Raw genomic sequence first — 12,320 nt, 5'->3', positions numbered from 1 at the left:
TTATGTCCCATTGTTGACAAAATGTTGTAATAAAATGTTCAGATTGAGTGATTAACTGCTTCTTCACCCTCTAGAATATTTAGATGGTAGAAGGTATTTATCAATATCACGAAGAGAATCACATGATACAGCCTTCAAAGTACTGTACTGTTATATAAAAAAGTGACCACAATATTCTGTAGCCATTGTGAACAGCAATGATGAGAATGAGTACTCTGTTCAGTGTATAATGCTACACTTACTTCTTCCTTAACGTTGTGCTCATGATAAGGCTAATTCAGGTAATAGTTAAGTTATTTTTTCTTATTTTTTTTAGGCTTACTGCTTGACACTGCATTTTGAAAAGATTTTTAAGTGGTATTGCTTTCTAGTGAAAGATTACTTCATGGCACTTTTATCCTGGGAGGATTACTTTTGGGCACTATTGTCTATGAGTAATTACTTTAAATTGCAATATTATTTTCTAGGATGATTTTTGCTTATCATTATTGAGCAATAAGGATTACCTCATGCCAGTTGTGTTGTATTTATGACAACAAACATTTGTTGTCACTTAAAGGTAAAGAGTATCTCATGCCAATGTTGTACATGGAAGAATTTCTTTGTAGTGTGTGTGGGGAAGATTACTTTAAGACTCAATCATGTGTGGAGGTTACTTTGTGTAACTTGTGTATGATTCATTTTGTATCACTTGTATCAGCTGGATTACTTCATGCACTGTTTTAGGATGAGGATTTCTTCACACACTACTCTTGTGTGTGGTATTATGCTTTGGGGGGGAATATTTTTTGCCACTATTATGTAGCAAAATGACCTAATGTTTCTTGTCGCAAGTAGGTGGGGGTGATGGGGGTGGGGTGTGCTCACCTAGTTGTGCTTGCAGGGGTTGAGCTTTAGCTCTTTTCTTTTTGGGGTGGGTGTGTGTGTAATTACCTAAGTGTAGTTACAGGATGAGAGCTACGCTCGTGGTGTCCTGTCTACCCAGCACTCTGTCATATAACGCTTTGAAGCTACTGACGGTTTTGGCCTCCACCACCTTCTCACCTAACTTGTTCCAACTGTCTACCACTCTGTTTGCGAAAGTGAATTTTTTTATATTTCTTCGGCATTTGTGTTTAGTTAGTTTAAATCTATGACCTCTTGTTCTTAAAGTTCCAGGTCTCAGGAAATCTTCCCTATCAATTTTATAAATTCCTGTTACTATTTTGTACGTAGTGATTATATCACCTCTTTTTCCTTCTGTCTTCTAGTTTTGGCATATTTAATGCCTCTAACCTCTCCTCGTAGCTCTTGCCCTTTAGTTCTGGGAGCCACTTAGTGGCATGTCTTTGCACCTTTTCCAGTTTGTTGATGTGCTTCTTTAGATATGGGCACCATACAACCGCTGCATATTCCAGCTTTGGTCTAGCAAAAATCGTGAACAATTTCTTTAATATTTCACCATCCATGTATTTAAAAGGAATTCTGAAGGTAAAAAGTGTAGCATAGACTCCTCGCACAATGTTCTTAATGTGATCCTCAGGTGATAGTTTTCTATCTAGAACCACCCGAAGAGCTCTTTCTTTATCAGACTTCTTTACAGATTCCTCACATAATTTGTGTGGGGTCTGTTCTCCTATTCCACATTCCATAACATAGCATTTACTTACATTAAATTCCATGCTCCATATAGTGGTACTCCATATACTTATTCTGTCCAGGTCTTCTTGAAGGGTATGACAATAATCTAAGTTACTTATCTTGCCTATTATCTTAGCATCATCAGCAAACATGTTCATATAATTCTGTATTCCATCTGGTAGATCGTTTATGTAGACAATGAACATTACTGGTACAAGAACTGAACCCTGTGGTACTCCGCTTGTGACATTTCTCCAGTCCGATACACTTCCTCTTATTACTGCCTTCATTTTTCTATCAGTCAGAAAGTTTTTCATCCATGTTAGCAGCTTACTTGTCACCTCTCCAATGTGTTCCAATTTCCAGAATAACCTCTTATGTGGAACTCTGTCAAAAGCCTTTTTTTTAGGTCCAGATAGATGCAGTCAACTCAACCATCTCTTTCCTGTAAAATCTCTGTGGCTTGATCATAGAAACCGAGTAAATTTGTTACACAAGATCTTCCAGATCGAAAACCATACTGACGGTCTGATATTATATCGTTTGTCTCCAGGTGTTCTACCCATTTAATCTTAATTATTTTTTCCAATATTTTGACTATTACACTTGTCAACGATACAGGTCTATAATTGAGGGCTGTCTTCTCTGTCGCCACTTTTGTAGATTGGAACTATGTTAGCCTTTTTCCACACGTCTCCTATGACTCCTGTACATAGGGATGCCTGAAAAATCAGGTGAAGTGGAATACTGAGCTCGGATGTGCATTCTCTCAGAACTCATGGTGAAACTCCATCTGGACCAATTGCTTTGTTCTTACTTAGCTCCTTGAGCATATTTTCCACTTCGTCTCTAGACACCACTATGTGCTCTATGTTGTTCTCTGGAATTCTTATTGTGTCTGGTTCCCTGAAGATTTCATTTTGAACAAACACACTTTGGAACTTTTCATTTAATGTTTCATACATTTCTTTTTAATTTTCTGTGAATCTGTTTCCCATTTTTAACCTCTGGATATTATCTTTTACCTGCAATTTGTTGTTTATGAATTTGTAGAATAGGCCTGGTTCTGTTTTACACATCTCTGCTATACCTTTTTCAAAATTTCTTTCTGCCTCTCTCCTTACTGCTGTGTAGTTGTTTCTTGCATCTTTGTATCACTGGTATGTTTGAGGGTTTGGCCTCTTCCTATTTTGATTCCATTTGTGTCTTTTGGTCTCTGGCCCTCTCACAATTTCTGTTGAACCAATCCTGTTTCCTAGTTCTGCATCTCTGCTTTGGTATAAATTTTGTTGTGCCTTTATCATACATTTCACAAAAACTTGACATACACCTCATTTACTTCATGTCCTAACAGGAAGTCTTTCCAGACAAATTCCTTAAAAAAATGTCTGAGTTCCCCATAATGACCTCTCCTGAAACCAGGCTTTTCAACTGCTTCAACCTCATTATCTTCCAGATTATAATGCACTGCATACTTTGTTCCCAAAAAGAAATGGTCACTTTTACCCAAGGAAGGAAGGTACTGAATGTTAAATATCTCTTTCCTCTTTCCTGGTAAATATCAAATCCAGCATGGAGGGAACATCCCCTCGCACCTGACAGCTGACTGGACAGCGGATTTGTAGTCCTAAGGTTCCAGGTTCGATTCCCGGTGGAGGCGGAGACAAATGGGCAAAATGTTTCTTTCACCCTGATGCCCCTGTTACCTAGCGGTAAATAGGTACCTGGGAGTTAGACAGTTGCTACGGGCTGCTTCCTGGGTGTGGGGGGGGGTGTAAAAAAAGAAGAAAAAAAAAAAAAAAAAAAAAAAAAAAAAAAAAAAGAGGAGGCCTGGTCAAGGACCTGGCAGCAGGGACGCTAAGCCCCGAAATCATCTCAAGATAACCTCAAGATTCCCTCATCTCGTAGCTTGTTTAACATGTTAAAACATGAATGTGTCCAGGATGAGGTTTACGAATCTTCAAGTCCAAAAATCCTCTGTTCTAGCTTCATATGCCTCCCAGTCTATGGATTTCAAATTGAAGTCACCGACTACCAAAAGTTGTGATCTATCTTTATCAGCTCTCGCTATAATTTCGCTCATTATTATTATAAGACCCTCTCATTTATTATCTAGCTCCTTTGTTCAGGTGTTGCTTGGACTATATGGTTGTGGTGGACTATATGCATTTATAGTTGTTATTTTATCATCCTGATTGCAGATCTCTAGTGCTATTATGTCAACTTCTCGTGGATTGGCAATCATTATTTCGTTTACCTTTGGGTGTTCTTTCACCAGCACAGCAACGCCACCGCCTTTCCTAATTTTTCTGTCCCGTCTCCAAACTGAGTAGCCCCTTGGGAATATGACCTCATTTAAAATATCGACAGTTTTAGCCTCCACCACCTTCTCACCTAACTTGTTCCAACTGTCTATCAACTAGTGGGTGTAATTACCTAAGTATAGTTACAGGATGAGAGCTACGCTCACAATGTCCCGTCTTCCCAGTACTCTTTGTTGTATAACATTTTGAAACTACTAACGGTTTTGACCACCACCACCACCACCTCACTTACCTTGTTCTATCTATCTATCACTCTGTTTGCAAAAGAAAACTTTCTAATGTTTTTTCAGCACCTTTGTATCCTTAGCTTGAATCTGTGTCCTCTTGTTCGTGATGTTGCCTCCTTGTCAATTTGGTCGATTTCTGTTAGAATTTACTATGTGGTGATCATATCACCTCTTTTTCTTCTATCTTCTAGTTTTGTCATGTTTAATGTCTGTAGTCTCTCCTCGTAACTCTTGTTTTTCAGTTCTGGAAGCCATTTTGTAGCGTGCTGCTGCATCTTTTCCAGTTTCTTTATGTGCTTCTTGAGATTTGGGCATCCATCATACAACTGCTGCATATTCCAGTTTTGGTCTCACAAAATTCATGAATTTTTTTTTAGTATTTCACCAATCACATAATTAAAAGCAAGTCTGAAGTTGGAAAGCGACGCATACGCTCCTCTCACAATGTTCTTTATATGTTCCTCTGGCGACAGCTTACAATCCAAAACCACCCCTAGGTCTCGTTCTTTATTAGAGTTCTGTAATTCTATTCCACATAATTTGTAAGTTGTGTCTGGTCTGCAGCTCTGTTTTGGTATGAATGTTTGAGTGCCTTCATTGTATATTTCACAAAATTTGGCATACATCTCATTTACTTCTATGCCTAGCAACAAGTCTGTCTAATTATACTCATTAAATTTTTGTTTAAGTTCCCCATAGAGTCCTCTCTTGAAATCGAGTTTATCAACTGTTTCAATGTCCCCATTCTCTTGTGTGTGTACTCGCCTAGTTGTGCTTGTTGGGGTTGAGCTCTGGCTCTTTTGTCTCGCCTCTCAACTGTCAATTAACGTGTACAGATTCCTGAGCCTATCATATTGATTTGAAACTGCGAATGGAGTCTGCCTCCACCACATCACTGCCTAATGCATTCCATCTGTTAACTACTCTGACACTTAAAAAGTTCTTTCTAACTTCCCTGTGGCTCATTTGGGTATTAAGTTTCCACCTGTGTCCCGTTGTTCGCATACTACCCGTGTTAAACAGTTTATCCTTATCTATCCTGTCCATTCCTCTGAGAACTTTGTGTGTGTGTACTCACCTATATGTACTCACCTATATGTGCTTGCAGGATCGAGCATTGACTCTTGGATCCCGCCTTTCTAGCTATCGGTTGTTTACAGCAATGACTCCTGTCCCATTTCCCTATCATACCTAGTTTTAAAAGTATGAATAGTATATGCTTCCACAACCTGTTCCCCAAGTGCATTCCATTTTTCTACTACTCTCACGCTAAAAGAGAACTTCCTAACATCTCTGTGACTCATCTGAGTTTCCAGTTTCCACCCATGTCCCCTCGTTCTGTTATTATTACGTGTGAACATTTCATCTATTTCCACTTTGTCAATTCCCCTGAGTATCTTATATGTCCCTATCATATCTCCTCTCTCCCTTCTTTTCTCTAGTGTAACAGGCAACAGGTACCACTACAGTGCTCAGGCCTGACTCTGTCATACCATCATAAGAGCAGTGCACACCACTACAGTGCTCAGGCCTGACCCTGTCATACCAGGTCTATTCTGCATTTCCTACCATATTACATAACAAATTGTATGTGTTGTTTAACAGCCAATGTGGGACCTGGTCTTCCAGTATCTTCCATGTATATATTAAGTGATACCTCTATCTCTCCTCTTTTTTCCAGAGAGTACATTTTATGCCGGACCAACCGGGTTGTAGTGGATATGTGGTTCCTAGACACAGCCTGTTGCCTGTGCCTGTGTGTGTGTGTGTGTGTGTGTGTGTGTGTGTGTGTGTGTGTGTGTGTGTGTGTGTGTGTGTGTGTGTGTGTGTGTGTGTGTGTGTGTGTAACTATTTAAGTGTAGTTACCAATTACTGTATGTACGAATGTGCGTGTGTATGTGCATGCATGTATGTATACTCACCTAGTTGTGCTTGCGGGGGCTGAGCTTAGGCTCTTTGGTCCCTTTGGCTGTGTGTGTGTATGTAATTATCTAAGTGTATTTACCAATTATAAATGCACATGTGTGTGAGTTTTTAAAAGAAGACAGGGTTGTTGTCTTGATTCTATCAACAAAGCAATATTCTGATTAATTTTATTTCTAAAAAAGATTCTTTGGCTATTAAGAATAATGTCTGCCAGCAACCTCATTCAAGTTAATCATGAGAGGTTTACAATGTTAGCAAGGCAGGTTCCTTTTCATGTCAATACTATATTTCTTAGGAAGAAAGCTACAACTGATGTTTATTTACATATCTCATCAATTTAATAGCCCTTATATTTTTGTCAATGCTTTTCAACTTGTCACTTCCCCATTTAATTATTAAATACACTTTCTGATATTTTTGAAGAGATAGGACCTTTTAAATGTCACTCTCCCTGGTCTCTATACTAACATAACATCTCTTGCAGCTACCGTACTGTGTAATCCACGTTAGCAATGCTGTTTTATTGTGGGCAATTTCATGAATGTTCACCAAGAGTCAGTACTATCTCTTAACTATGTCCAATTACATAGCTTTTCTGGAGTTTAGTTGTGTTGCTGATTTGCATGTTCTTGCTGGCAATATCAGCAGTCGGTAGCATTATTACTTAATATGATGTTGAATGTCACTGTGTTGCTCGCAGATACTTTCATGATCAATCATAATAGTATATCACTGGTTAGTACTGAAATGCAAGATGACAGGAGAGTGCTAGCTGATCCTGTGTTTTTGGCTGATACACTCCACCTACACCCAAAGATGGCACTTTTTCTCTGGGTTCATTGGGGACCCAATAGGACAACCCCAGGTGTCAGCGAAGAACTGGGAATTCTGTGCAACAACGTTAGCTCTATAGACTCCTGGGCTGTGCATGTCCTTGCTGTATTTCTCATAGCCCTCCTTGCTCACCACTTCACACCAGATCTAGGAAATAGGAAGATATTATGATGTAAGGGATGTGTGTGTGTGTGGGGGGGTTAATGTTTGCATGGGAAAAATGTGTTAAATAGTAATTAATGGCTATTGAAGGTGTTTGAGGGCATCAGCCTGATATATGGTTATGAATGTACATCACCTGAACAAGAGAAATGCATTTATAGATAAATTTATTATTTAGTATTTAAAACCGAAGGTAGATTTGTATTATTCATGAAATACATTATATGCAATCCACAAATAGTTAGGAAAGAAAATTTTGTTTACGAAGTTCTCCTCTTTAATAATTTGACTGCATGAAAACATGCTCTCCAGGCATTTCAATGGTATAAATATAAATTTTTACAGGAAAATACAGCATTAAGATTTATCAACAATATAATTGTAGGATAAATATAATTGTAGAATATAGGTGGTTATAACACCATGTTATAACCACTGGTTGCATCCCCCTTTAAATAACAATCATTTAAACAAGAACAGTAGTTGTGCAATAATATACAGAATATACAAATAAAAGCTTTTTTAAGTGTGCAATTGATTAAAATGTTGTTATTGCAGCATTTTATAGCTTTTCTATTATTGTCTCATGCATTAAAGGCTTCTTTTCAAGCGATACGTATAAGAAAAATAATAAACCTTTGTTTACATACACAAAATCAAGCGTTAAATGTAATTAAACACCAATTTCTGGCTGGGCTCTTGATAGCTCTCTGAGCTTAACTCTGGTGCCACCAAGCATGCCAGACCTCTAGGAGAAGCAGGGAAGGACCATACATTCCTTGCAGATCCCAGAGCTTCAACAGAGGAAACAGATTGAACAAAGTATGGAAAGAAACCCACAACTTGAAGTTGTGGCTGTACCAAAAGACACATTCACCAAAGCATAAAATACAGTTGGTAATTGAAGGTAACCACAGTATGTGGGGTGAAGCAGGAAGAATGGCAAGAAATGCAAACAGGTGCAAGATTCACAGAAAGCAAATACCTCCACAGAAACAGTGGGACAGTCATTGGATGTAAAGGGTAAATGGCCAGTGTTGACAGGGAAGGGTTGGCATCAGCAGAACCACAGCCTGAGGCAATAAATGAGAAGTAATTACCTAAGTGTAATTACCTAAGTGTAGTTACAGGATGAGAGCTACACACGTGGTGTCGCGTCTTCCCAGCACTCTTTGTTGTGTAACGCTTTGAAACTACTGGCGGTTTTGGCCTTCACCACCTTCTCGTCTAACTTGTTCAAACCGTCCACCACTGTTTGCGAAAGTGAATTTTCTTATATTTCTTTGGCCGCTTTGTTTAGTTAGTTTAAATCTATGACCGCTTGTTCTTGAATTTCCAGATCTCAGGAATTCTTCCCTATCAATTTTATCGAGTTCCGTTACTATTTTGAATGTGGTGATCATATTGCCTCTTTCTTTATCTCCTAGTTTTGACATTTAATGCCTCTAACCTCTCCTCGTAGCTCTTGTCCTTCAGTTCTGGGAGCCATTTAGTTGCATGTCTGGACCTTTTCCAATTTGTTGATGTGCTTCTTAAGATATGGGTACCTTACCTTGCGATGATTTTGGCGCTCAATGTCCCTGTGGCACGGTCGTCAACCAGTCGAAGGTACCATATAATCGCTGCATATTCCAACTTTAGTTTAACAAAAGTAGTAAACAATTTCTTTAGTAATTCATTATCCATGTACTTAAAAGCCACTCTGAAATTAGAAAGTGTAGCATAGGTTTTTCACACGATGTTCTTTATGTGGTCCTCAGGTGATAGGGTTCTATCTAGAACCACCTCTAAATCTCTTTATTTATCAGAATTCTTTAACCCTTAAACTGCACAACATGTCACATGACGCATTGAGTAACTTACCCAAGAGTGTGCATCATGTTAGATGACATGTTGGAGTACTACGCAAGATTAAAACGGCCCGTGGACACACGGGGTTCACCTCACCTTCATCAGGGCTCTTGTAAACAGACACCATTAAAAAAAAAAAATTGTGGGCCACATTCCCGGGTGTGAGGTCCTTGGTACTGAGTGAGCCACCAAGGCTGACACTCGCAGCATGAGCTCACAGCACTGCTGTTCAGCTTGTGACCACAGCATCGCCTAAAAATGCCATAATATATATGTACGTGCTATTATTTAGCGATGATAGTATTACAGAAGACCCCTGACCGTGATAAAAATGACCAGGATTCTGATAATAGCAGGATTGTTGTGATAACTAGCAATGTTGTGGGAGGAGTAATCTTGGTGGGGAGGGAGGTAACGTTGTCTGCTGACTCTGTGTGACCACCTTTTACTGTCTGGACTCACTATACCAGCTTAGTAGTTCGCTATGGTGAACAAAACATGCAGATACTTATATATAATGTCTGTGTATGGTGAATAAAAGCAAAAACAGTATGGTGGGAGAATGGCAGCGAGTCATGTGAGGTGAGGGAGGGAGTGACAGCCAGTGGCAGGCTGCCACTGCTGCCACTGCCACTCAGCACACCAACTTAGTGGTTCGTTATAGTGAACACAAATGTAGATACTTATATATAATGTGTATATATAGTGTAATAACAGCAAAAGGAGTGTAAGGGGAGAAGCCATTTTGGCGAGAGAGGTGGCGACATCTGCATGATTTGTCATGTTGGTAGGAGTGGCCACTATGCTCTTTGGGCACTATACCAGTTTAGATGAACAGTTATAGTTAACAGAACATGTAGATACTTATATATAATGTCTGTATATAGAGAATAAACACAAAAACAGTCTGGTGGGAGGAGGATGTGGGCGAGTGAGGAGTCATTGAGGGAGGGAGTGGCAGCGAGAGGCTGACTGGCAGATGTGGTGGCCACACCTCGCTGCTTTTTGACTCACGATATCAACTTAGTGGTTTGTTATGGTGAACAAAACATGCAGATACGTATATATAACCTGTGTATATAGTGTAATAACCAACAAAGTATTTGTTTATTGCTTTGTGAACACAATAATTGATTCAATAATATGCACACCATAATTTTGAGTACAGCAATGATTCACACATTTTATTATATATCACACTACACACTATTGAATAATATTACAGCAAAAAAACAAAGAAAAATCAATCAGACATTGAAATAATTAGGTAATTATCTCTTTGTGGTCACTCCTGCCTGACAGTTGGGGCTGAGCATACCCCATACCGCCTCGGATGCATGCTGAGTCAGCGCCTCTTTTTTTTGCCAGACTTCCCCACCCTATAGCGGCCAAAATATGTCACTTACGATTTTTTATTAGTGGCAATAAAGTGTAAGTGGCAAAATGTGCCACTAACACTATTATTTTTCCCGTGATCAGGGAACACAAATTAACAGGTTTAGAAGAATTATTATTTTTTTTTGTTATGCACCTGTGAGTGACAATGGCCAAATAGCCCTTAGCAACATAAGGGTTAAAGATTTCTAGCATAATTTATGGGTTGTGTGGGGTCTATGTTCTCCTATTCCACATTCCATAACATGGCATTTATTCATATTAAATTTCATTTGCCAAGTGGTGCTCCATACACTTATTTTGCCCAGGTCTTCAGGAAGGGCATAACAATCATCTATCCTGAGGTTATCTTGAGATGATTTCGGGGCTTAGTGTCCCCGCGGCCCGGTCCTCGACCAGGCTTCCTTTCTGTTACACACCCCCAGGAAGCAGCCCGTAGCAACTGACTAACTCCCAGGTACCTATTTACTGCTAGGTAACAGGGGCATCAGGGTGAAAGAAACATTTTGTCCTATTTGTCTTCCACCTCCACCAGGGATCGAACCCGGAACCTCAGGACTACGAATCCGAAGCGCTGTCCACCCAGCTGTCAGGCGCCAAGGTTTTAGGCGCCAATCTAAGTTTCTTATCTTCCCTATTAATCTTAGCATCATCAGCAAACATGTTCATATAATTTTGTATTCCATCTGGTAGGTCGTTTATGTAGACAATGAACAGTATTGGTGCAAGAACTAAGCCATGTGGTACTCCACTTCGTGACATTTATGCAGTTCGATACATTGTCCTCTGATTACTGCCTTCATTTTTCTATCAGTTAGAACATTTTCATCAATGTTAGAAGCTTACCTGTCACCCCTCCAATATGTTCCAGTTTCCAGAACAACCTCTTACATGGAAACTCTGTTGAAAGTCCTTTTTTAGGTCCAGATAGATGCAGTCAACCCAAATATATCCTTTCCTTTAAAATCTCTGTGGCTCGAATCATAGAAACTGAGTAAATTTGTTACACAGGATCTTCCAGATTGAAAACCATACTGTGTCTGATATTACTATCGTTTGTCTCCAGGTGTTCTACCCATTTAATCTTAATTATTTTTAACCCCTGAAACTGCCCAAGTCTCAGACCTTCTAAACTCTGCCCTAACTCCAAAGCTGACGGCATCCTAGGTACAGTCCTCATTGGACTGGGTGAACTGAGTCACAAGCACGCAGAATAACTTGCAGGACTCTGGGTCGAAGGTGTCACCTACCCAACAGGCAGTATGAAGGAGGCAAAAACAGCGAAGTCACCCTGAGTCAAGGGGCAGAGTAACCCTCAACACTCGCACAAGGTGAGAGGGGACTCAGGGGTTGCATCCATCGGACCCCTTGCGCCCCCACACGGTTTTCCCAGGGCTCTTAGACTGGTATCTCTAAGGGAAAGCCCAAGGCAGGGTACTGCGAAACCGGTGCCCAAGTCTACCAATCAAACTGCTAAAAGCTGAACCCCCTGGGACGTGTCTACTCACGGGAGCCTAGCAGGGAAACATCAGGAAACACAGATATATATATATCTATAAACCTAAGTCATAGATAGGGGAGCAACAAATCAAAGGCAGACCCCCTACCAGGCAGGAAAAAAACAAAAAAACACACAAGAGGTCAACGTACCCAGGCATAACAGAGCTGGCTGCTTTAATAGGTGAAAACAAGTTGTGCAATACCCCACACCCCTACCAGTGCAAACTACCTCTTACCCTAGGATAAACAAGGGAGGAGGAAACCTCCCAGCACTATTTAGGGTGGTCAATTACCGAGCAGCAAAAGATCAATAGAGGTAGATCCCAAGGTGACTTGTGAAAGATAACTCCAAGCCCCAAGGGCGGTACTTACAGGGTACTTAGGGAAGGGAACCCTAAATGCATGCAGCCCAAGTACCTGTGAAGATTACTCCCAGCACATGCATCACCCTAAAGACAGCACTAAACACAAGGCACAGCAC

At 40.0% G+C, this 12,320-nt stretch overlaps 1 protein-coding gene across 2 annotated transcripts in view; it reads right to left on the bottom strand.

Annotated features, from left to right (window-relative positions):
- Nucleotides 1-6,250: 6,250 nt before the first annotated feature.
- The window catches only part of LOC123759112 (neprilysin-1), a 504,536-nt gene continuing 498,466 nt past the window's right edge, over nt 6,251-12,320 (bottom strand). For both annotated transcript variants that reach the window (XM_069324969.1, XM_069324970.1), the window contains one exon: nt 6,251-7,078. In XM_069324969.1, coding sequence (XP_069181070.1) covers nt 6,902-7,078 — 177 coding nt within the window. In that variant the 3' untranslated portion in view covers nt 6,251-6,901. The remainder of the gene's footprint in view (nt 7,079-12,320) is intronic.

The sequence above is a fragment of the Procambarus clarkii genome, chromosome 15 (genome assembly GCF_040958095.1).
Source record: "Procambarus clarkii isolate CNS0578487 chromosome 15, FALCON_Pclarkii_2.0, whole genome shotgun sequence".
Lineage (NCBI taxonomy): Eukaryota > Metazoa > Arthropoda > Malacostraca > Decapoda > Cambaridae > Procambarus > Procambarus clarkii.
Note: the sequence above shows the minus strand (reverse complement) of the source record. Positions and strands in the feature narration are given on the sequence as shown.